At 39.3% G+C, this 26,431-nt stretch overlaps 3 protein-coding genes across 4 annotated transcripts; 2 read left to right on the forward strand and 1 right to left on the reverse strand.

Annotated features, from left to right (window-relative positions):
- The first annotated feature begins 17,958 nt into the window (after nucleotides 1-17,958).
- Nucleotides 17,959-20,240, forward strand: LOC103420263 (uncharacterized). 2 transcript variants are annotated; one of them, XM_029098942.2, is made up of 4 exons: nucleotides 17,999-18,344; nucleotides 19,139-19,195; nucleotides 19,275-19,304; nucleotides 19,980-20,240. In XM_029098942.2, the coding sequence occupies exons 1-4, from the start codon at nucleotides 18,133-18,135 to the stop codon at nucleotides 19,990-19,992; spliced, it is 312 nt and encodes a 103-aa protein (XP_028954775.1). In that variant the 5' UTR covers nucleotides 17,999-18,132; the 3' UTR covers nucleotides 19,993-20,240. The 2 variants fall into 2 exon arrangements, 1 of the variants encoding a protein (XP_028954775.1); XR_011578117.1 differs by lacking the exons at nucleotides 19,139-19,195; nucleotides 19,275-19,304 and having other exon boundaries at nucleotides 17,959-18,344.
- A 1,358-nt stretch (nucleotides 20,241-21,598) lies between these two features.
- Nucleotides 21,599-23,634, forward strand: LOC103420264 (transcription factor DUO1-like). Its single transcript, XM_070817237.1, has 3 exons — nucleotides 21,599-21,858; nucleotides 22,512-22,782; nucleotides 22,980-23,634. The coding sequence occupies exons 1-3, from the start codon at nucleotides 21,668-21,670 to the stop codon at nucleotides 23,490-23,492; spliced, it is 975 nt and encodes a 324-aa protein (XP_070673338.1). The 5' UTR covers nucleotides 21,599-21,667; the 3' UTR covers nucleotides 23,493-23,634.
- Nucleotides 23,635-23,733: 99 nt separating this feature from the next.
- Nucleotides 23,734-26,189, reverse strand: LOC103420265 (uncharacterized). Its single transcript, XM_008358325.4, has 4 exons — nucleotides 25,671-26,189; nucleotides 24,615-24,773; nucleotides 24,411-24,519; nucleotides 23,734-24,251 (listed from the first exon to the last, which is right to left on the reverse strand). The coding sequence occupies exons 1-4, from the start codon at nucleotides 26,040-26,042 to the stop codon at nucleotides 24,058-24,060; spliced, it is 834 nt and encodes a 277-aa protein (XP_008356547.2). The 5' UTR covers nucleotides 26,043-26,189; the 3' UTR covers nucleotides 23,734-24,057.
- Nucleotides 26,190-26,431: the final 242 nt, after the last annotated feature.

Raw genomic sequence — 26,431 nt, forward strand, 5'->3', positions numbered from 1 at the left:
AGTCTGCTCTCCAGTGTGAAAGGGTAAATTAATTCTCCGACACCTATCTAGGTCTACTTTCCAATGCGAGAAGATAAATTAATTGCTCTCTAGTGCGAGAGGGTAAACTAATTCCCTAACAACCATCTGGGTCTACTCTCCAGTACGAGAGGATAAACTAATTCCTTGACACTCATTTGGGTAAGCTTTCCAATGCAAGAGGGTAAACTAATTCCCTGAAAACCATCTGGGTAAGCTCTCCAGTGCAAAAAGATAAACTAATTCTCCTACACCCATCTAGGTCTACTCTTCAACGGAATGGGGAAAACTACCAATGAATTTCCACACAACTACTCATTTTGATGTGATTAGTTAATAGTTTTCATATTCCACATATCTTTATCATGTTGTGATGCAGGCCACATAGCTCAAAAGATCAAATACTTGAAGACCAGCCAAGCATCAAATGGTCAATGGGTAGCAGCCGATGACGAACTCAACAGCTCGATTCCCAAGAAGCAAAAACTCACGGCATAGTGACTCTGTGGGATGGTCAACTTTTTTTGAAGTAGCGTGCCCTACCGACTGTTCTAAGGCTAAAAGTTTTGCAAGACACTTCAAGCAAGCAAAGTTTCAAGAAAAACAAAAATGGAGTAAAGCAAAGAAAGTGGTTTATTTCTAGCAAATTGATAAACTTATATGAAGGTTGTCACACCTCAATCCCGACATACGTCTAAGATCGACACGTGATGTCAGCTCAGCTCAGTTTATTTATCATGTCTCGTCTCCGAGCCAAGTCCAAAATGCAATCTATGATTCAACCACACAATAACTTTCTCTTATTTCATGGTTGCACCTAACCTTTGCATTAGACTGCCTACGTACCCTAAATAGGGATCAAGCCATTTGTAGTTCACCATTGTTAAACTTTAAACTTTTCATAAAATACTTCTAGCAGAAAGCATAGAGTACCACACTACACATCAATCATAAGCCAAACAACATTTGTTATCTGCAGAAGCCTACATCTCTGAAGAATAAGATTTTGGACTACTCAACAAAATACAATATCAAGTTTCGAACCACTCAATAGAACCAAAATACCAAGCGGGAATCCGGACCACTCAATGGAATCCAAACCAGGATACGATTCTGGACCACTCAAAGGAATCGCGAAGTAGAACGGATTCCGGACCACTCAACAGAATTGCGGAGTACAATGGATATCGGACCACTCAATGAAATCCAAGGCATGATACGATTCCGGACCACTCAGTGGAATCGCAGAGCACGAGGGATTTTGGACCACTCAACGGAATCCAGACGGAGTAGGGAACCGAACCATTCAACGAAACCCCAGCAGAACCTAGTTTCGGATCACTCAACGGAACTAAGCGGAAGTTCAAGGAATATAACAACGGCTTGAAGAAACAAACATGAATCAAGTCACTCAAGTTATAAAAGCTTGATGAAACAAGAAATGCAACAAAGCACAAGTTACACAATTAGAACGGTTAACAAAACAAGAAATGAAACAATGAATACGGATATGAAACAACTTTCGAAGCAACAAATCCAATGATAATGGGTTAGCAGTCGACTACTAGCCCTCACATTTCATCACATCTACCAATCATGCAAATCAAACCACATTTCAAATATGCACGTCAAATCACATTTCATAAATGTTTTCAATAGACAGTCAAATCACATTTAATAAAATCAAGTTATACCCATGAAAGACATTAAATACGAAACCATGATAATAACCATATCACATTTATTAATGTCACTCACTAACCACTGTAGAGCCACTAGACTTCACTTAATCTCTAGTAGTACTAATTTTAGTATTTAAAACGATTCAAGACATGTTGACCAAAAGTCAACTCTCAGTCAACGGAGAGGTCCACAACCCTACGCAATTCGATCTGGAACATCCACCTACGGACTTTCGATCAGTAACTTCCTAAGAGTCTCTTTTATCTTCTATAACAATATCCTAAAATTTCGAAACGATCTAATGGTTGGATCTCCGTCAATTGCTAAAATTAGGTGGCGATCATCATTTTATTTTACAAACTTAAAAATTCAATTCATCAAGATCCGTATGTCAGATTCCCAATCCGTCAAATTCTAATGCCCTTAAATATTACATTTTATAACTCATTAAAGTTTAGTGACAATCCATTGGTCGGATCGTCGTTCACTACAATAGTCAAGTGGCAGACCTTAATGAAACTAGGTTCAAACAATCAAATTACATCAAACAGATATCAAATCTGAAATTAATACATCGAATTTAACTAAAAAAAAGACAAAGTCCGCTCACTGGCCATGCGTCGTTGCATGCACCACCGTAGGTGGCAGTTTCCGGCTAACGGAAACCACAAATTCCGACCAACTCCAATATTCACCAAATTTTACAAAAATATAGAGCTCAATGAGGGAAACATTTTGCATACCTGGGCCGAAGTTTAGTTCGACCGGGAAGTGGCCTACAAATTCCTCGAACCGTAGGAATTCCCAAATAAGGGTGAACCTTGATCTGTCCACTTCGGTGATCCGCCCCCCCCAAACTTGTTTGGGGTTTTTTCATGGGCTCAAGAGGTGTCTAATGGCGGTGGTAATTGAAGGAGATCGTTTCAAAAATGGTTGATCGCCGGCTAAGGTTTCACGGCACCGATAAGGGTGTTCTTCGCGGAATCATGACGAAATCTCATCATTTTTTGCTATAATTGGATGATGGGATGTCGTGGTGTTGTTTGGTGGTGATGGGAGGTTAAAGAAAGCTAGAAAAATCAACAAAAAACTCATCGGAACAATCGCAGGGAAACGGGTTAGAGATTAAGTCGCCGGGTCTGAAACGGGTCAAAGGTGGGATCCGGTTTGAGTGGTTTTTCTCTCCCTCATTTCCCCTCCTTACTCTCTCTTCTGATTGGTCGCTTCTCCAATGTCTAATTTCCCTCATTTCTCTCTTTATCTCTCCATTCTAGCCACACACGTGGCACCAGATCAACGCTCCAACAAATCTGAAGCCTTCTAGATTAATAATTAAATAACCATTTTGCCCTTGTCTTAGTTTGTTTATAACTTCTTCATTATAACTCCAAATTACCTTCCGTTTACGCTCACGCGTTCGTATCAGCACGTACTATCCAAAAATGTAAAGAAATATGGAAAAATATGTAGGGATAAAATACAACCATGTAGAATTCTGTTTAGTTTATTATAGGCGTTTTTGTCCTTTCACTTATCGAAAAAAAAACTATATGTTGTAAATATAAACGTGTTGAAACTACGAATACGAAATACGAAATATGAAATTTTAAATAGTGAAATCCGAGGACGAGAATTCACATCCTTCCCCCCTTTAAGAATCAGTTTAGTCCTCTAAGCCCAACGTACTCGTAGTGGTGACAAGCTCCGCATCATACCTCAAAGTAAAATGTGCGCTAACTCTGGCTATGCTAAGAACCTCCTTACGATGTCGTAGCTCCACTACTCTGAGCTCCAACTCCCTGCTGATTGACTTTAGATCATCGACTTCTCTGCCGAACAGATTTTTGCTGACCTGAGCCTGAAGGTGCTCCCAATGACGTACCATGAATTGGAGGTGCAACTAAACCACCAACACTGGCCATTACTTTGCTTATATCAATACCTGCTACCTTTGGGCACTCTTTCAAGAAATGACCAACCTGGCCGTACTGAAAACATATTAAAGCCCCATATCTACATGGATCGCTATGTCGACGTTCGCAGTGTAAGCAAACTCGAGGTATGGTTGTCTAAGACTGCGTCTGTGATCCTTCCCCAGAAAAACTATGGGATTCGTGTCCACGAAAGCGACTGTGATGACTCTACCCAGTAAAATGATGAGAATCTATCCCAAAAGTAGCTAGAGAGTCACCTCTTGCAAATCCATGATGTCCTCCATGAGTAAAGCCATAAGATTCACCAAATGTAAATTCAACACGTCGTCAGGCCTAACCCAAAAATGTATTAGATGTCTGACCTTCTAACCGAGTCCTCTTCTTCTGATCTCCACTAGCTCGTGCATCACGCTCCTCATTAATCTCCGCAGTACGTGCACGATCAATGGCCTGGGCATAAGAAGTCAATCTCTGAACCGATAATAAATTTTGAATACTTGGCTTGAATCCTCTAATCAACTTCTTCATCTTCTTCTCCTCAGGGAGAAGTTGTGAAAAAAGATATAATCGGGTAAAGCGAGCCATAGACTCAGCAACTGTATCTATGCCTTGCTCAATAGTAATAAACTCCCCATCGAGCTCATCTAAAAAAAAACTCTGGGAAGTAATGCTCATAAAATGCTGTTTGAAAACGATCCAAAGTAATGGATCCATCGGCTACCAATACAGGACGAGTGATATGTCATCACTCGTAAGCTTCGCCCCATCAACATATATATAGCAAGATCTACTTGCTCATCCGACGAACAATGTAGGACATTGAAAATCCTAGTAACCTGATTAATCTAAGACTCATACACCCAAGGTTTAGTAGAACCATCGAATAAAGGTGGCTTGTGAGTACGAAACTCCCCATACAAAGACTTCCCATTAGTAGAAATCACATGAATATGAGCTTGCATAAGCTGAACCAAATTCTCAATTTCCCGAAAAGCATTATCAGGTAAACCATAGTTATGTCCAGCCTCGGGATCAGTACTTGGAGCCATGCCATCATCAAGAACATCATCCCCAATCGACTGGGTAGAACCATGTGGAGTCGTCATCGTATGTCTGAAGAATAAAAGAATTTAGCGTAAGCGAATAAATAAGACTCGGGACTAACCGACATTACTTACATAAAGCTCTAGCTACCCATAACCTACCTAAGGTTTCTTAACTCTAAGGTAAAGGTGTAGGTATCTAATACCTAAGCTCTAATACCACCAAAAGTTGTCATGCCCCAATCCTGACATATGTCCAAGATCGACACGTCATGTCAGCTTATCCCTGTTTATTTATCATGTCACGTCTCCGAGTCAAGTCCAAAACGCAATCTATGATTCAACAATGCATTAACTTTCTCTTATTTCATAGCTGCATCTAACCTTTGCGTTAAACTGCTTACGTACCCTATAAAGGGATCAAGCCATTTGTAGTTCACCATTGTTAAACTCTAAACTTTTCGTAAAATACTTCTAGCATAAAACATAGAGTATCACACTACACATCAACCATAAGCCAAACAACATTTGTCATCTTGCCATGTACACAAGTATGCCATTCATAAACATATGCTTTCCAACACCATTCCACAATCACATCAATCAATAACACATACAATGCATGAACATGCAGGGCTAAAGCGACACAGTTCGGCTGAAACCTACATCTTTGAAGAATCGGATTCCGGACCACTTAACGAAATCCAAACTAGGATACGATTCCAAACCACTCAACGGAATCGTGGAGTACAATAGATATTGGACCACTCAATGAAATCCAAAGCAGGATACGATTCCGAACCACTCAACAGAATCACGGAGCACAAGGGATTCCGGACCACTCAAAGGAATCCAAACGGAGCAGGGAATCGGACCACTCAACCGAACCCCAGCATAACCTAATTCTAGATCACTCAACGAAACCAAGCGAAAGTCCATTGAATATAATAAAGGCTCGAAGAAACAAACATGAATCAAGTTACTCAATTTATAAAAGCTCGACGAAACAAGAATTGAAACAAAGCACAAGTTACACAATTTAAGACGGTCAACAAAATGATAAATGAAACATTGAAACAGGATATGAAACAACCTTCGAAGCAACAAACCCTATGACCGTGGGTTAGTGGTCTACTACTTGCCCTCACATTTTGTCACATCATACCAATCATGCAAATCAAACCACATTTCAAATATGCACGTCAAATCACATTTTATAAATGTTTTCAATACATAGTCAAATCACATTTAATAAAATCAAGTGATACCCACGAAAGACATTAAATACGAAACCATGATAATAACCTTATCACATTTATTAATGTCACTCACTAACCAATGTAGGGCCATTAGACTTCACTTAATCTTTAGTAGTACTAATTTTAGTATTTAAAATGATTTGAGACATGTTGACCAAAAGTCGACTCTCAATCAATGGAGAGGTCCACAACCCTACGTAATTCAATCCGTAACTTCCTAAGAGTCTCATTTATCTTCTATAACAATATCCTAAAATTTTGGAATGATTTAACGGTCGAAACTTCGCCAATTGCTAGAATTAGGTGGCCATCAACAATTAATTTTACAAATTTAAAAATTCAATTTATCAAGATCCGTACATCGGATTCTCGATCCGTTAGTTTCTAATGTCTTCAAATATTACGTTCTATAACACATTAAGGTTTTGTGACGATCCAACAGTCGGATCGTCATTCGCTACAATAGTCAAGTGGCGGACCCCTAATGAAACTAGGTTCAAACAATCAAATTACATCAAAACAATATCAAATCTGAAATTAGGACATCGAATTTAACTCAAAAAGACAATGTCCACCCACTGGCCTCGCGTCGCGCATGTAGCGGTTTAAGACGAACGGAAACCACAAATTCCGACCAACTCCAAAATTTACAAAATGTAGAGCTCAATGAAGGAAACATTTTGCATACTTGGGCCGAAGTCCAGTTCGGTTGGGAAATGGCCTGAAAATTCCTCGAATCGTCGGAAATCCCAAATAGGGGTGAACTTCAATCAATCCATTCCGGTGATTTGCCGCCCCTAAACTTGTTTAGGGTTTATTCCTGGGCTCAAGAGGTGTCTAATGGTGGTGGTAATTGAAAGAGATCATTTCAAAAATGGTGGATGGCAGGCTAGGGTTTCACGGCACCGATAAGGGTGTTCTTCACGGAATCATGATGAAATCTCATCGATTTTGGCTATAATTAGATGCTGGGATGTCGTGGTGTTGTTTAGTGGTGATGGGAGGTTGAAGAAGGCTAGAAAAATAGACGGAAAACCTGTCAAAACAGTTGCAGGGAAACGGGTAAGAGATCAAGTCGCCGGGTCTGAAACGGGGTCGAAGGTAGGATCTAGTTTGACTGATTTTTCTCTCCTTCATTTTCCCTCCTTTCTTTCTTTTCTGATTGGCCTCCCCTCCAATCTCTAATTTCCTTCATTTCTCTCCTTATCTCTCCATCCTAGCCACACACATGGCACTAGATCAACGCTCCAACAAATCCGGAGCCTTCCAAATTAATAATTAAATGACAATTTTGCCCTTGTCTTAGTTCGCCTATAACTTCTTCGTTATAACTCCAAATTACCTTACGTTTATGATCATGCGTTCGTATCAACACGTACTATCCAAAAATGTAAAGGAATCTGGAAAAATATGTAGGGATAAAATACGACCACGTAGAATTCTGCTTAGTTCATTACGGGAATTTTCGTCCTTTTACTTATAAAAAAAAACAAAAAAACTATACGTCATAAATATAAACGCATCGAAACTACGCATACGAATACAAAATCTGAAATACAAAATTTTAAATAGTGAAATTCAGGGACGGGATTTCACAAAGGTCGTCAAATCCGACACAAGCTAAACAGAGAAGACTACTCATTTAGCAGCTTAGAAGACCTTGGGCTCTTTAGTAGCCATCATGCCTTCGGCAGCCACTTCGCACTCAGCAGTTTGCTCATCCAACACTTCATTTTCAGTAGCTTTGATCTTAGCAGCTCTGTCATCGAATTCTCCATCTATGGCAGTTAAGAAATCAAACTCAAGCAGTTTCCTCATTTTTGGCAAGCAGTACAAATGTGGTAGCCTAAACCGTGGCCCATGCCATGCCACTTCCTCGGCCTATGCCGAGCCAGCCCTTAGCCCCAGCCAAGCCGAGCAACCAAAACCGTGGCCTCTACCACAGTAACTCCTCAACCCATGCCGAGCTGACTCCTGGTCTTTGCCAGCCAACATGCCACACCATCTCGACGGCTGCCCCACGACAAAACCACCCAAGAAGAAGACAAAAAAAATTAAGTTTTTCTTACCTTGGTGCGACTCGAAAAAGACAAAGAAATCAATGGAAGATAGTTCTTTACACGGGCAAGTGAAGAAGAATGCTAAGGGAGGGGAAACAAATATCATCTAGTTTTTTCTCTTTCTTGTAAGGATGAATAATTGTCCTCCGAAGTTGATTTAATCACCTACTTAAGGTAAGCTTAAATAGGATTTGATGGCGATTTATTTTCCTTTCCTAGAAAAATCTAATTCCAAGTCCAAGTAGGAATCTGCATCAAAGTTGGAGATCTTTACACTTACTACCCTTTCCTGCGAGCAGCCCAACATGTATGGGGGCATTTGTGAAGTAAAAAATAATCTCAAAAATCGTAGAGATGACACGTGTCACGTGCATGCAACGGACAATAACGGCTCAATCAAGGAATAGTCAAAAGTTATCAATATGGAATTTATTTCATATTTCTCTCATCACTCCTCATCGATCCCTTATTGTTGGAAATGTGCCCTAAAACCAATCATATGATGATACTTTACGGACATTTCACAGGTTAAACTAATCTAGTTTAATATCAAGTGCAAAGATTATTGTTTGAGCCGTCTCATATAAATGTTATATGCTTAAACGATAAGTCCAAGGAATATGTGATTGGGAGAATGCGATCTAAAGAAGTTAGATTCATGAGACCATTCTTTCGTAGACACATCCTAAACGTTCCTGATCATAGGATTGCCAATTGGGCATTGACAGTCCGTTAAGATCAGTACGTGCTGTGTCTTCTCTCAGGGAGAGTGACTAGTCTCGAGTCATTGGTGTGTGTGACATCAAGACAAGTACGTAGGTGCTCAATAGAGAATGAGTTCACTGAACACGATCAACGAAGAGTTCTCATATTCATGTCACATGAGAACTCATGGTTGGGATAATGCAAAGTAGTCATTTGACCTGAGGCATCACGTTTGTCTTGTGGTTAAGTCCTTGATATTTGATTATGTCAAAGTCACCCCATCCGCGGGTGTCCACGGCATCGTTGGGGTTAAGCCACTTAGCTATGGAGGCAAGTGAATGCGCAACAAGGGATCTCTAACCTTCAAACCGTTTGGGGGAGAATACTCTATGATATGATTTAGAATCTCTGGCCAAAGTATGAATGAGATTTAGGAAAGTCGTTCCAAATCACATTCAAGGTAATCATATAAGCACACGAATCACATTGGATAGTAGACATGAATAAACTATCAATCCAAACAATGTGGTCAAGAGTATTCTATTAGAGAAAGACCGTATTGCATTTGTAATCCTAAACTGAATAGGTTCTCTACCTCTTCTGATTAGCTTGGGTAACCATGATATGCTGCTAGGTGTCACTCTTGGTTTGTGGAAGCCCTAAACGTGTATAAACACTAAAGGGAGAATTGAAAGTAAGTTTCAATTCACAATCGATTTGAAAGAGTTCTAATCGCCCACTGCCTCGCTAAAAGGAACCTAATGGATCGTACACCGTGTAAGGTGGAGATTGAAGAAATAATGGAGATGAGTAAGAATAATTAAATGGTTTAATTATTTATGGCAAGGATTAATTAATATGTTAATAATCAAACGAATAAGTTCATTAAAGACCTCGGGATAGTTTTGGACCTTAAGGCCCAATGGACTTTGAACGTCAAGCCCATTGACTTAAGTTGTATGACAATTTAATGAATAAAGATTCACAAAGGCCCAAAAGCCCAAATCCCTTATGTGGCCGGCCATGTGTGTTGAATTAGGGTTTTTGGTTCTTTAGGTCATTTAAAGAAGTGACTATATAAAGAACTTTATAGCCTAAAATTCATTAAGGGTTTCTTTTGGAGAAAATTGGAGAGAACATGTCTCTCCCTTTTCTCTCTAGGAGGCCGGCCCCCTTGGAGGGTGTATCTAGCAATCCTACCACTCCAAGGTCACTCATTTCTTCTCCAATCTAACCTTGGTGAAGATACTTAGAGGTTCTCAATTTTGGGAACTTGGAGAAACCTATTCTTCCATCCAAATCCATAGATTTTAGATGCAATGAATGAAGGCCCTCTCTTTGGGTGATTAGCCTTTGCTTATGCAAAGAGGAATCTACAAAGGTATATATTTCTCAATTCACTTTGATTTGAGTTGAGTCTTGGTTCACCAATCTACTAGGCTTTGAATTTCATGGGTAATGTTTTGTTTTTGAATGCATGCAAGCATGATTCCGCCTTTTAATTGTTAAATGCATGCTATAGATGTTATTCAAATGAACATGTTTTCACAAAATCATCCTTCACTTATTGATTTTATTCAAAAGGTAACTCCCAAGGTTTCCTATTTAAACTAGGAATAATTGACATGTTAATTGCAAAATATTATTTCACATAATATCTTGCAAGTATCACCCAAATACAACACAAAGAGCCTGACACTCTCCTATAAATACCTACTTATCCCACTAAAAAACTAAGTCATTTGCTACCCACAAACTCCAAAATACATTCTTTTCAGAATTCTAACTTTGGCATCGAAGATTCTTCAACCAAAGCCCCCCAATTCATCATGGGCATGTATGGCTTTTGACCTTAGTCGAATGTGTTATTATTTTACAAGTGCACTTTTGTCAAAGTAGCATATGATGAAAATTTGCATCTACAGCTAGGGCTGGATGTACTAACTACCAAATCGAAGATTTTAGAATATCTATTTTCAAAACCGATACTGATACCGACAAAGTAGATTACCAAATTTTCAGTAAACTGATTTCATCGGTTCGGTTAGGTAAACATAGGGGATTGTTGTGTTGTGGTGGGTTGGAGATCGTGGTGAGAGAGAAAGATGAAGATGGAGGGTGGAGATGGAGGTCATGGCACCGTGGTGGTGGATTGGTCAGAGAAAGAAAGATTCGTAAATAGAGGTTTGAATATTATGATGGGAGGAAGGAATAATTGTTGGTGGCTAGAATCCAATGGTGGTGATGGCTATGGTCATGATGGTCGAGAGAGAGAGAGAGAGAGAGGACGAAATGAATGGCGGCTAGGGTCTTGAGGGGAAGTAAAGTTGAAAAATTAATGTTATTAGATAACATATACATACATTGTTACAATTCAATATCACAAGTTGAAAGTTGGCTCAATGGTTAATACATTTGATCTCCTAATATTTATTTATTTACACTCTTTGTTGTAAATATATAGTCGTAATAACAAAAATAAAAAAATTAGTGAGTGTGTTTGGAATAGAAATTTTATGAGGACCTATTTGTAAGTTAAAATTTAACTTGAAAATAGATAGTATAATTGGAAATGTTTATCTATATCTTGTCAGATAAATAAACGGTCAAAAATAAAATATTTCTTAACTTTTCTTGGTCAATTAGTACTTCTCTTCCCCAATAATAATATTAGAAGTGTTGTAGGCATGATTTACTGAACAATTATGGAGGCCATGGAGAGAGAGAGAGAAAGGTGCGACAATAGTAGAGAGAAGAGAGAGATGTGTAATTGTGGGTGTGTGTTATTCTACCCTACTGTGCATTTATTTATAGTAGTAAGGAAGGTTAATTCCTTACCCTTTAGAATTACAACCCTAATAGAATATTAATTACTAAAGGGAATATAGAAGATATCCCTAGATATGTTAGGATTTACACAATCACATTCCTATTCCAATATGACTGCAACACTCCCCCTTGAGTGTTTAAATACTCAAACAGATGGCGCATCAGGTCTTCAGCGATGATGTAAGTACAGTTGATGAAGTCGTCGACACAATGAACAAATACGAGTCTTAAATCAACGAAAGAATGCATAAAAAGTAAACTCACAAAACCTCGCTATAGTAAAACCCAAGGTGGGGGAAAAACCCATAATCTAAGGAGAAAAGTGAAAAGTTGCATTAAGTCAAAACTATACGTCTTTTGGATGCAAGTAGAAGAGCTCACAAGGGTATGATCAGCCCAGGATAGGTGCCTCGTTAAAACCTAGTTAGGTACCAAAAACCCAGTGGGAAAAATGCTCCTAATCATAGGGAAAAAGAGTACATTAAGATCAAGTGAGTATACTTTTGGATACTCCCCATGAGTTTGACATAACTTCCAAATGAGAACTACAAGCATTGCATATGAGTAGTTAAGCATACCAATTCCTCAGACAAGCTTCTGGAACGTTGACTTCAGTAGTGACATCGCGTAGAGGTTGGCAAGGTTGTCTGGGATAGGCTTGCATGACTTCAATCTCCTTATGCTTTGCTGATGGAGATGTGAACACAATATGTCTTGGTGTTGACTTTGTTGATGTATCATGGCTTTGTCGGGTTGATACATGCGGCATAATCTTCATGGATCGTCATTAGGACTTCAATGATGGATGAAAGACAACATGTACTTCAAATATGCTCAATAAGAACTTCTAACCATGTCTCACTTGTGGCGTAGTGAAGTAAGGTGAGTCTTGGAATGATTTGAAGATTTCGCAACTAAGGTCATATCAGGGACCTCTAAGATATTGCAATATCCCTAACGGTAAAGACATAACCATTCGGGGATTTTGCCTTATACGGGGTTTGATAAGTAACATGCGTCAGCATAATAACAAGGCAAGCATTATTCTGAGGATCAGGGGGGCTGGATCTACTCGAGATGGTTGGGATTTGATTTACCCAAATTCTTAATACGTTCAAGGTACATCTTTAATACCAATTCAGTGGTTGCATGTAGGCGTGGTGTTGCATCTTTACCAATAGATCAACAGCTAATGAGATATCCTGTCTAAATACAATGAGCTAAGTACAACGAAGCGCAAAGTTAAACTCATATATGGAATTTTGGATTCCATAACCTTTTCAAGGGTCTTGTTTGTATATAACGTATGGACAATCAAAGGTATACTCAAAGGTGACATATTCATGGTGTAGTTCGACTGGTAGACCAAAATACCGTCAGAACAATGCTTTGAACTTTAGGTCAATGCATAAACGAGTTTTCCTAAGATCCTTCATCTCAAATTCCATCTTCAGGTGCGAGGCAGTTTTCTCAAGCTCTTTCAGAGTCTTAGTGAGATGTATGTCAACAAAACTGTAAAACTAGCAATTTGGAATAAGAGTTAATAGTTTTAATACGCAAGGGCATAATTCATCCTTGACTGATCAAATAATCACTTAGACGGTTATACCACTTCCGTCAGATTGTAAGTGAACACCTCAAACAAGTTAAGAGGGTGTTTCGTGGTTTTGGAACTATTTGAACCAGTCCATGTAATTATTCGGGAACTTACATGTAAATTTCCGTATCTATATCCCCATGGAGAAAACACTAACCATATTTCATAATGTTGCTATTAATCACATGACGTTTAAGAGAAACCTTGCGTCGTAAGGCGTGCATCATATCACACTATTTCATTCATCTCATAATGCTTCATTTCCCACTTGTAACACAACGGGTTTACCTTGGGCAGTGTAGGAACGACAGGTCCAATACACACTTTGGTAAGGAATTTGACCTGGATTGTAATTTGGTTGTCTAATCAGTTCTACGTTGTCACTTAATCAACGGAACACAGTTCGATATCGTTGTTTTTCATTTATGTTGGTAGCTACCATATAAGTGAAAACATCATCGATGATAACTCATTTCAATTCCATTTAACTTATCCAAACTAGTATATTGGACTAAGAACTTTAAGTCTCGGGAAAACTCCGAATTAATATCATGAAATGGAAATTATTTGAGACAGCGATCAAGTGTAGATTCATTTTATGTCGTGCCTTCCTCTTTTAGGGAAGTGAATCCTACGAACCGAGTGATACGTCATGCTCTTGGCCAAGACAGATTGATTGGCTATCCACCGGTGTACCGGACTATCCAACAATGGCGTCAAAACCATCTAACAGGGGCAACACACCCTCTAGGGATGTTGACTTGACGTCCGTTAAGTACGTTTATCCTTATAGGCATGTTTGCAGCTGGTCCAATATAGTGGTATGGGGATCGAGAGGAATGCATCTGGAGCAACATTCTGAAATCTAGAATTCATCGCACTTGCTTATCATACTTGTGCAGTATGGGGATCGAGATGAGACATAATGGGCAATGTCCACGTAAATTTGCACCGTTCTCCAGGAACGTTAACATTCTTATCTCCTCCTAACAGCGGGAAAACTGTCTCGTTAAAGTGACAACCCCCAAATGAACGGTAAAGAGATCGCGTGCAAGGGCTCAAAGAGAGCTAGTGTGAAGGTGAATCATGATCGACAAAAGATACACATCCTTCGTTGAGGACCCATATTGGTAAGTTGCGATGGCGCAACTTGGCACATGGAATGCGCACCCAAATGCGTAAATACGAAAATCGTCAGGTTCGTACCCAGTAACTAAATGTAACGTCATATAGGTTGGGTGGCAATGGGCCTTAAGGTGGACCAACATAGTTGGGTACAAGATTGCATAGCCCTAGGCAAAAACCGAAAAAGCTTGGTACGTTCACCAAGGTCCGGGCGATCATTTAATTTGCGCTTTATGATCACTAGGTGAGGCTATTTGGGGTGAACATGGGAATTCGATGTTCAATTATTAACCCAAAATACATGCAATACTTTGTAAAAAACCGTCAATATAAACTCTCCGCATTATCAAGTCTCCAGGACCTTAAGGGATAAGTAGGGCGGTGAACCCTTCATCGGCCATGAGGTTTAGCAGCAATATGTGTGGACAAACATGTGACCAGTTTGTCGATTCATCAACCAAAACCATAAGTATTTATATGGTCCGCATTTTGGTTGGATTAGTCCACATATATTCTCTTGAATCCACTATGAAAAGAGAGTCGTTTTGTATCTTTGCTAGGAATGATATAAAAATCAAATTTTCCAAATGAGCGGGCTTTGGCAAGTGTGCTTGTAGGCACAAGATCCTTACTTTGGGTAAGGAGATGCGTCGTAGCATCATTGTTCGATCTAAATATCCCCAATGGTCATGCCAAAGCAAGTAAACTGCTCAATCACCAGGCTCCAGGCCAGCCACATGTGGTGTATTCCCAGTTGGGGGGCAACCCATTGGCCCCAAATCAAAGCTTCATGCTTATTTTTAGAGATGGTGCAAAGATATTTCACTCTTATTTTCTTCAGTGGTTTCATTGATGATCATTGTTCTCTCGAATATCCTTAAAACCTCAACGATAGGGAGAATTTAAGGTCTCTTAAATGTTAAGTCAGTACCATTCATACAACGAGGAGCGTGCCAAATGCTCTTAATCAGGTTGGATAGACCTGGAGTCATTGTTAGAGATGTTATTTAGGTGTAAAGTTAGTGTGCGTAATACGCATTCATCTAGACAACTAACTTTCCCACATTCCTACCTAATCACGTGTTTAATTGAATTGGGTCACATGTATTAAGAAACATGATTAAATTAACTCATATTCGAGGACAATATTAATAAGATTATCCATAAGTAAAACATACACCAAACTTGAATCCAAGAACAAGGAAAAATGTTCACAAAGTAAACCAAAGTTACTAGGGTGGATTCGGCCAACAAGGCCATTCATGTCAAAATTTTGCTCTTCCAACGATGAAGCAAAATTAATCTCACATATTAACTAACAAAATCGTACTCCTCAACAACATTGGTAGGGGCACAAACAGGTGCATAACCAATAATCTATTCCATCAAGACGGAAGTAGATTCTACAGGGTTAAGGTTCAAGAATATTATCCCTTATTCTTGAAGTTTTAGGTCTTAGGTACCAAGGATCATGCTTCGGGCATGATGCCACACCTTGGCAAGCCCTGATTCTACCATATGTTTGGTAGTAATCAGATTCAAAAATTTGGTAAACTTTTGCTTTCTACACTGTTGCTTCAAGAATGAGTTTGAAACATAGAAGGACGAGAAAAGTATTCTCTAGTCAAAATTTGATCAGATTTATAAACTTCAGAATTGTACTCATTCATGGATGTAATCATGGTGTGCTTCAGGCAATGTCTTTCATGATTAGACAGTCAATAGGAGTGAGCCAAAGAGCCATGGAATCATCGTTCATGAGGTACGCCTATTTGTCATGCTTTGGGTATAAGTCTTCGAATGAAGATCATGGCGGAGGCTTATTCAGCTCTTCCTTGCCATTGTTGGCTTCAATGGTTTCTCAACTACTTGATAGTCAAGTGGAGATTCATGTCTTGTACCCCACATAAAGTGGTTTCTATTATAAACATCCAAATAAGGGAAATCGAACTTGTGACGGTTCGACAATCCACTGAATTGGAGGGAACAAGATTGTAATTGGTGTTATGGGAATGAATGATCCATAAGCATCAAAGTTAGAACATTCGAGTTCTAAAACATGGTTTTCATGAAAAACGTCAGGTTTTCATGGGTGTATTGTTTTATGAAAACTTCAGGTTTCAAAGGCACTAAATTTGAAAATACAGGTTCAATTAAGTATAGTGGATTTGAGGTTCTTAAGGAACTCAAGTGTGAGAGCTTCAGGGTCGATCGTAGAAGCAAAATAATGACTTCGGGTCATATTCATTTTAGATGGCTTTGGGCCAAATAATTAAGAAAATATAACCTAGTGTGGCTTTAACTAAAAACGTCCAAAAAATATTGGGGTATGGATAAGAAGCGGGGGATGTCAAAATATGGCGTCGGGTCGAGAAAAAAAAATGATGCAACCTAGCATGTGTGGGTTGGGTGCAACACACGACCTTGCAAAGAAAATTGAAGGCCATTGGGCTTGGGGACACGACTGCCAAAAAGCCCAGTCTACTGCAAGGTAAGTTGCAGTATTTGGACCGAATGTATGGGGAAAAAACAGCAGCGCATAGGCTTTTGGAGGCAGGCCTAAAGTGCGGGAGGGCCGAGTTGACAAGCGCAATAATGTTGGCTTGGTGGACCGAGTGGGCATGACAAGCCCAGCAGCGCAGGCTTGTGAGAAATAGGCCCCAAAGATGTTATTATACGGCTTGGAGGGGCTGTTGGCCCATGCAAATTTCAAACCCAAGCACATGCCTGGTTCTCACATGCAACAAGCCCAAAAGTTGCTGCCTCACGAGTCCAATGCCTAAGCCTTGGGATGTAGGCTTGGTTAGGTTGGCGTTGCTACAGGCCATGGCTTAGAAAATTTTTCCCAAAATTTAATTGTTTGTTTTTTCTTCAAAATTCCTAGGGTTTGAAAAACCCTAATTGCTTATAATTTCTTTCGATTCTTTGACTCACAAATTCCACATAGCATAAATTGCGTAATGCATGAACAAATATATGAACATATACAATATATAAATATATCGGAAGGAAAATATAAACATAGGAGGGTTCATGCATCATGGGGAATGTTTTCATGCTTCAAAGTCGATTCAAATATCTTACTTTATTTTAAGTGTACTTGATTGGCAGAAAACAATAAAAGCCTTTGAATTTGTAGAGGTTCCTTCTCAGAAAGCTAGAATTGCATCTCCAATGCATTGTATCATGTTCAACACAGAAAAATTAAATTGAAGCAATAGCATGTAGATCAATTCAATAACATAGTAAATTAATCATAAAAATAATGATTAAAACGTAATACTCTCCTGATTGAAGATCAAACTCTCTTTAGCACAGCGTCAAGAGTGTACTGATAACGTGTGTGTTATTCTACCCGTTGTGCTTTTATTTATAGTAGTAAGGAAGGTTAATTCCTTACCCTTTTAGAATTACAACTCTAATAGGATATTAACTACTAAAGGGAATATAGAAGATGTCCCTAGATATGTTAAGATTTACACAATCACATTCCTATTCCAATAGGACTGCAACAAGAAGTTCTAAATTGGAAATTTTCACCACATTAATCGAAAAACTAAATTTTTTAAACCAAATGATGTGATTGTAGATGATTCGATTATTGATTAAATATCGATTAATATACTTGTTTCTTATTAATAACACATCATTTGGTTTACAATTTAATTTAAAAAATTTAGTTCCATCCTTATGTGTAAGCCCAATAGTTCATCTGCCCACAATCTGTTGAGGTCCCAAAAAACCCAAAACAAGCCCACTTAAACATTTCAGTCCAACATCGCAACACACACCGAATTCTGCAGAACGAAGCAAAACAAGGTGCTTTATTGTCATCGGCCAGAGGGACTCAGATGCAGGAGGAGGAGGAGACTCCGGACAATGGAAGCGGCGGTAGCGCTGGGTCACACACCCACTTGTGGTGGGCCGGGGCCAGTGCGGCTCAGCTGGGTTGGGCCGTTATGTCATCCCGGAAAGGCTGCGCCGGTAACTCCTTTACGATGCCTTTCAAGGCCTTCGCCGTTGCTTCCCTCTACGTCGGCTCTGTGGCCACCGCCGGCGTCGCTGGCCTCCATGCCTCTGGCATCCGCGAGGTTATCTTCCCATTTCTCTATCTCAGCTTCCCAGGGGTATATCAGTCATTTTATGGAAATTCTTCATTGGGGGAGCATTGCAATTTACTACATTGATTGTATTGCTTGTGTAATTTGTAATTACAATTACGGTCTCCACATGAATCATGATTATATGGTAGTTTATATTTATATTTCTGCTGCTTTTTTAACATCAAGATCATATGCTCCTCATTCATCAGAATTTCATTTGTTAAATTCAGTAATATAAATATATCTTATGTGTGTGTATAGATATAGTGAAGCAAAGTACTCTCCTTTACTAAATAAAACAATGAAAATTGTAATGTTCAGTTTATGTTGAACTAGTGAAGGACTAGTTTTACTGGTCAAGGGAGGAACCGAAAACTGAGTGAATGATGTGTTGTTGAGGTCTCTTGGGAAGGAAGGACAGTTTGGTGGAGAAAGGAGTAAAGTGAATTTCTTTTGTTTAGGTGTCATTTGGGGCATTGGGTGTGAATCAAATTTTAGACCTATGCGGGTGGTTGAGTGGCTTTCGGTTCCTTTTTATCTGTTTTGATCTTTTGGGTTTGGATTCTTAGCATTTTTTGGTAGTTTTCTTGGGTTTTTCTTGTATACTTCTCATTTATTATGACTGTGCGAACCCCGTCTGGTGCTCGTATGATTATAAGAGAATTCTTCCTCCAGTTCCCTTAATCCGAAATCATGTTTTACTCGGCAAGTTTTGTTGCCGAATTTCATTGGCTTATGTTATTGGTTTTGTTGAGTAGATCCTTATATACTGCTTTCCCCAGTTTCTCTTTCAAACCTCGTGACTCTTCGAGCTGCATAATGACCCAGTTTAAGGCCCTGTAAGTTCCCGAAGTTACTCTTCACTCTTAAAATTCTTTCAAACCTGTACCTCAATAAAAACCCTGGTTTCCTGAGCAGACTAGCTACCAGAGTGGAACAACTTGTGAGGTTTGCTATCTAGATTGTTCAGTCCTTGTTCTATCTGCAATTCTTTGTACCCTGGTTCTTCTTGAAAACATGAACATTAATTGCCGTTCAAGTCACCTCATTTTCTAATGTTAGACCCAGTTACTCCTCACTTTAAAATTCCTTCAACCGTCTACCTGAACAGAATCATAAATTTCCTGGTTGCAAACTAGATACGAATAGTGGACCAACTTCTCAGGTTACATGTGTAGATAGTTGAAGTTCAATTCATCTTCTATCTGCAACTTGTTGTATCTTTCCAAAATATGAACAGAACTTAAGGTGTCCTAAAGGAATTGAGATACCACCTTTCCAAAATCGTAATTAAGTTGTTGCTTACTGTCTAATATAGATGGGAGATTTAAGCACACATGTCAAGGGACTTAATTTAGATGTATGGTTGCTTTGTTCTTAGTTTATCATAGATCATATGTGTTTGGGGGCTTGCGATGTGTTTGGGGGCTTGCGATGTGTTCGGACCCTCTAGTGTTGTGCATATTCTATTTCGGTAATGATTGGGGTGTTATTTACAGAAAGATTGATTTATTGGCATATCTTATTTGATCGGTTAATTGAGCAAGACAAGTAGACGACAATAGTCAATATTGTTCTACCTCGCATATACATGTACTCACACAGCTGCACCCTGTGTTACAGGTGGAGGATCTAGTAGAGCTGGGTGCCAACATAAGAACTGGACTTGGGGTACCCCGGAGGAGGTCGAGGGAGGAATAACCTTTCAGTTTTAGGTTTCGAAATGCAGTTTTTATCGTATAAAACCCACACTTGGGTTGGATTTGCATCTTTGTGCATTTTGATTTGACTTGATTACTGATCGAGAAGTATTTATCGTCTCATGAGTCCATCACTGTCACTTGTCTATTTACGGTGCATTTACAAAGGAGGTGTAATTTGAGAGTTGTAGGTGTATTTAAGCAAATGTCATTTGCTTCCTCGGCGTTTAGAGGAACTTAGCTTCTCTTATCAGACAGTGAAGGGAACAAGTGGAAGGAAAGAAATGAAAATGTTGCAAATCGCGAATTACAGGTTTAAGAGGATGATTACTTGATTGACAAGTAAACAGATGAAACACCGGTGGTTGCGTGAGCCAATTATGTAAAGATTGTCCAACAAGATTCCATGTAAGAGCGAGGCGGCTGCCGAAGCAAAAGATGCCTTACAAACCAAAGGTTGATGGTATTCTTGAATATATTTTGGTAAGTTCCAATATTGTCCTCTGTCCGTTCTAGCCTGCATTCCCTTATCCTATCAGCTTAAACTATCATCTTGTTTCACTCTGGGAATCAGACCGTCTGATTCAAGGTTCTGAACAAACAACTTGTTATTCACTAAAATTGTTGATAAATAAAGGAGCCGGATTTGGTTGAATTGGTAATTTCGTAATTTACTCTTCCGCTGAGAAAATAAAGATGAGAAAGCACAGTAAAATAAGGGCAATTTCGCCAACGTGCTTATAAACAATGTTTTTTCCATTGCGCTTTAGCATACATAATTTGAAATAGATTAGGCCACTCTGCCATGGTCTTGAGCAATTTTTTTTCTTTATTTTTTAATGGATTAATACTTCCGTGAATTAAAATTCACAAGTATCGTGTTTTCATTGTACTCAGGGATGTATTTCAGTTCAATGTTGATAAGCTTTTGGCAGATTTATACATCATGCTACACTAACAGATTGAGAAGGATAAAACGCGAGATACAGTGATTCGAAAAAAGAGGTCCAATCAACAGGCGAAGCACTTTACTTCTTTAGTTTAGAATATGGGAAGCATATGTAAACTATCAACATATGTTTAATTTTCTAGAAAGAAAAAAAGTTCATAAAGAAATTCACGTAAATTCTGTAAAATAGACAAAAGATGATTCTAGACTCGTATTTTCACACAGCATGTTTTGAATTCGTTTACTCACGTTGGGGAATCACATAATTGAAGGTAACGAGAAGCTAAAATGTATGTGAGGCTTCTCAATCCTTAGAATGATGGACTAACGTGGCCACTTGCTGATCCCCTTTAAAAAAAAAAATCAACAACAAAGGCGGGAAATTGGAATAAAAAATAAACTATGTGCCACATGTTCAGGGCCACTTTTGTAATTCCACGCAGATGATTTTGAAACGGAGAAAAAAGTGCGCATGTGGGCTCGTTAGTGGGGGGATGACACCGGAAGGAAGTAACCACCTTAACCGCCACTACACAAAACGATAAAAAAAAAAAATTACAAAGTGTTGCACAACTCAGAGAAGAACCAAAAAAACCCAGAAAACATTCCCCCCAAAAAGTAAAAAGTTACTTCTTCTCTGCGTGTGAGGTAATTAATTGTGAATGGAAGGTAAAAAAGAAGAGGGTATAAGGAAAGGACCATGGAAGGCAGAGGAAGACGAAGTGCTATTGAACCATGTGAAGAAATGTGGACCAAGAGACTGGAGCTCCATTCGATCCAAGGGCCTCTTGCAGCGAACCGGAAAGTCTTGCCGGCTCCGTTGGGTCAATAAGCTCCGACCCAACTTGAAGAAGTAACCCAATTTACCATCCGCCATTTCACTGTCTCTTGTGTTTTCACTTGTTTTTCGTTGGCACTTTGGTTTCATGAACTTGATGATTGATAAATTGATAATTTGATCAGGATCTTAGAAATGGGTTACTGGGTTTCGTTGGTATTTAAGATTTAAGAAATGGGTTGTTGGTGGGTTTTGTAACTAATTAAAGTTTAAGAAATAGGTTTTGCTGCTAGTTAAGATTTAACAAACGGGTTGCTGGGTTTTGTTGCTAATTAAGATTAAGAAAATGGGTTGTTAGCAAGTCTAGTGGTGGATTACTTGGTGGTTTAGAGTATTTCGCTTCTTGTAACTTCATTCCTCGTTTGAACACTCCTCCTTCCCTTATTCTAGTTTAGAGTAGAAATATGGTCTGTGATAAACAAAGAAATGGTTGTTGGGTTTCGTTAGGTTCGAATTCGTAGATGACGAATTCGATACTAAATTAAGTTGCCTATTATGTGACTTAGTCACTCCCTCTTTCCCTTAGTGTAAAATATAACGTTGTACTCAACAACAAAAAATTGAGATTTACGAAACAAGTTATTGTTTTTTTTTTTCTTAATTGAGAAAAAGAAATGGGTTGTGGGGTTTTGTTACTAATTGTGGCTGGAATCTCTGTTTTTTTTCAGTGGGTGCAAATTTTCAGTGGAGGAGGAGAGGGTGGTGATAGAGTTGCAGGCACAATTTGGGAACAAATGGGCAAGAATAGCGACCTATTTGCCGGGGAGGACGGACAACGACGTCAAGAATTTTTGGAGCAGCAGGCAGAAGAGGCTGGCTAGGATTCTACAGACACCAACAGCAATCACGTTCTCCTCCAAATCACATAAAACCAGAAGGGAAGTCTCTGTTTTTCATGAGCTTCCCACTTTACAGGCAATTTACCTTTTCTTCTTTAAAAAGAACTTGTACATGAGGATACGATGCAGGATAGTGGGCCCTGTTAAAATTTTGTCGGAAATTTAAACTTAGTCAAAGGAAAAAGAGGACCCCACACTTTTACAAGGTTACAAAATGGTACCATCCTCTAATAGTAGTGTAGTTACGCTCCAATAACTGTTGTTTATTAGATGACAGGTCCTTTTCTTCTTTTGCTTCAGGCTCCAAAATTCAATTGCTCATCAGAGGGCGAACCATCGTCACAGGCTCCGTCATGCTCGTCACCGCCACCTTACATTCGGAACTCTGAGATCATCAAAATGGTGCCGCTGCCGGATATTGTTAAGCCCGAGTCTATTTGCTTCAAAACAAACCCTGTTCAACATGAGCTCACCATAACTGATAAGGATCCATGGAATGAGTCCCAGTCTGTAATACCTTTCCTGCAGAACCCACAGCCCCAAACAGACCTATTCTCATCCGAAACCCAAGAACTCTTGGCAAGGTTCGACCCCTATTTCGACATGTTAGTACCTCTGGATGCTTCGGAGCTTGGAAATGGAGAACCACTTCCCATGGAACCTCCATTGTTTGAACCAGTAGGAAGCTGTGTAAGCTGTGAAAGGGAACAAATCGACCATACCATGGCTCCGGATTGTCTGTTCGATGACTTCCCGACAGACATGTTTGATCAACTTGACCCACTTCCGAACATATCAGGGCAGCATTGACTGACAATAACCTTCTACCTCTTCTATAACTTTTGTATTGGTAATTTTTGTTACTGGCATTCTTTGTACTAGACACTGACCTACTTCTAGTAGCTAGTAGAGTTTTTGCCTGCTTAATTCTTGATTCACGAATCAGCTTTCATTCAGTTTTCTTTTTTTATCTCGTTCAAATCGAAAACCTTTTGAAAGAAAAGTCAAGAGTTGGACTAAAATTAACAGCAATAGAATCAGATCAATAATCTAGTAGCAATGAAATCACTAATGATATTTCAATTCAATTTCTTTTGTCAGTGTTTAAACCGGAATTTGATCATTCTGGTTCTGATACAAAGGAAGCTGTGGTTTTTGTTCCTTTCTAACCGGACCCTTCATGGTCTAGCAGCAAATACATGGGAATCTGAAGTTGCGAAAACAAGTAAAGAAAACTATTGTCTGATCAATATGTAAATCCAGTGAATCCCAGAATGATCTCTCCAGTAACAGGAATATTGGCGTAAAAATGCAGTCAAGTGTGCTAAAAAGAAGGCGATTATTACGCTGTTGTCTTGTACTCTGATATTCAGTGTCAATCATCTGTTCCTGAGGTTAGGAGTGAGTAACTTACCCCAGTCCGGCCACGATTTCCGATTACCTCAAACTTTCCTGCAGCTGATGACTGGTCTTTGATGGGCCTTCTTAGTTCTAAATATGCACAGTATTCTACTTCGTATACTGTTGCGCCCTCCAGGAATGCGGAAACTGAAGAACCAACTCCTTCACCTGCACAAAGATGCTTTCTCTTATATTTGAAGGTTGTGTAGCCTTTTGGAGGCAGAAAATGAAAGTTGACGACGTTTAAAAATACAACCAAAAACATGTCAAAAATACGAAACAGAAAATGAAAGTCCGAGAAAGTTTCGAACCAGACATGAAGCCTACCATGAGTGACAAGGAGCAAGTTTTCTGCAGGGTATTTATCAGCAAGGGCCTCAATGACCTGAGCATATCTAGCACGCGCACCAGTCACGCTCTCTCCCCAATGGGGCAACTGAGTTTAATCACAGGAACAGGTTCCATCATGAAAAATACTAATCATTCTACGTTCATATACGCACAAATGTGCACCGAGAGATTCTCACTTACATCTTTGTACACTCGTTTCGCAGTTTGATCAACTGTCCCAGCCGGGAACATAGCCTCAAGATCTGGTATGTTGAAATCCCATTGCTCATCTTTCGGAGCCAAATCACCGTGAATCGCCTCTTTGTTTAGCATCTCGCATAACCCATATTCAATTGAGACCTGCAAAATGGGAACAACAGATTGCGGCCCCGTTTGGGATTGAGGTGATTTTAAAAAAAGCCACTGTGAAAAAAAGCTGAGGGTCATTTTTGTGTTTGGTAAACTGAAAAAAAAAAGCTTATTTTGGAAGCTGCTGTGAGAATAAGCTGAAAATCAAAGGAAAAGCTGAAGCTGCTATTTGTTGCTTTGAAAAAAAGCCAGTTTTTTCAAAGCACACGGAGCTACAGTGCTCCTTTAATGAAAAGACACACTATCATCCTGCTTTTTTTTCCAAAAGCACTTTCACAAAAAAGTTTACCAAATACTCTACTGGCTTTATTTCACAGCCGCTTATTCTCACAGCACAGCCGCTTATTCTCACAGCAGCTTTTTTTCAAAGCACAGCAATACCAAACCAGCCCTGCATCCTACAATATCATTACCATTCGAGAGCTTTCTTTGCATCCTACAACATGAATCCCAAGATTAAATACAATCGAGCTATTTCTTAGTATGTTATATTGTCAGACAGTGAATCAAAACTTCTAACTGCGCAAATTTGTTGACAAGGACAATATAACATGTCAGATATCTACTCTAATTGTCAATAATATTTACCGTGAACACTACAAAATAACATACACACACACATAAATACATATCCAAAGGGTAGTGCTATGACCAAAATTTTTAATGAAAAATTAATAAAAATACTTGAAAATTTTAAATTTTAACGATAAGAGAAAATAAAGACTACAAAAATTAATTTTTTAATGTAAAATTATATTTTTTCGTTAAAGATGAACAGTACTGAATTTTTTTTGTTATACGATGCAATCACAAAGTTTCAACATTTAGTACTAGAATATCAAAATACGTATATATGTATATGTATGGGCATAAATGGTGGGGGCCCACCTTAAGCTTAGAAGGGTCGACGGTGACCGGCTGGTCGCTCTCGTATTTGGAGAGAGAAGGGCCTTCGGTGGCGGAAAGGGCGGTGACGACTTGGACGGCAGTCTCGACGCATCGCACGAATGGCGAGACGAAGACGCGATGTATTGGAAACCCGAGATCCGATCGGAGCTTGGTACCCGTGCAGAAGGCCCGGAGCTTGCCCTCTTCGATCAGAGGTGGGTCCCACGGCCTGGGTGATTGCGATGTCCAGAGGGGCTCGAAGTTGTCGATGCGGTCGCCGTGGCGCATGACAACGACGTTTTGGAAGTGGTGGGCCGTGGGCGGATCGGAGTCTTGGCTGATCGATTTGGATTGATTTTTGGACGCGTCCATTTGGGTAAAAGCCTTGAGAGAGGTGGAAGTCAGATGGAGGAGTCAGCAGAAGGATGAGAGCTATTCTTGTTGATGGTAATGTTTTAGAGAAGGAAATTTAGTACGGTCATTTAGCTTAGTAATGATGTGGATCAATTTTTTTTGACTTCGGATTTCCTAAAATGCGAAGAAGAGTATCGCTAGACCTAAATGCTAGACCTAAATTACTGTACTATATATTAAAATTGCATTGATTTATGCTTTTAGCAGATTGATCGTTTGATTTTTTAGACATAGTTAACCTGAGACTGTCTGTTAGGTTGCGTTTGTTGCACTAGACTGTCTCGGACTGGACTAGCTTCAGGGAATAAACTGGACTGGCTTAGTGAAACGTTTGGTGCAATATCGGA

This window comes from Malus domestica, chromosome 02 (genome assembly GCF_042453785.1).
Source record: "Malus domestica chromosome 02, GDT2T_hap1".
Lineage (NCBI taxonomy): Eukaryota > Viridiplantae > Streptophyta > Magnoliopsida > Rosales > Rosaceae > Malus > Malus domestica.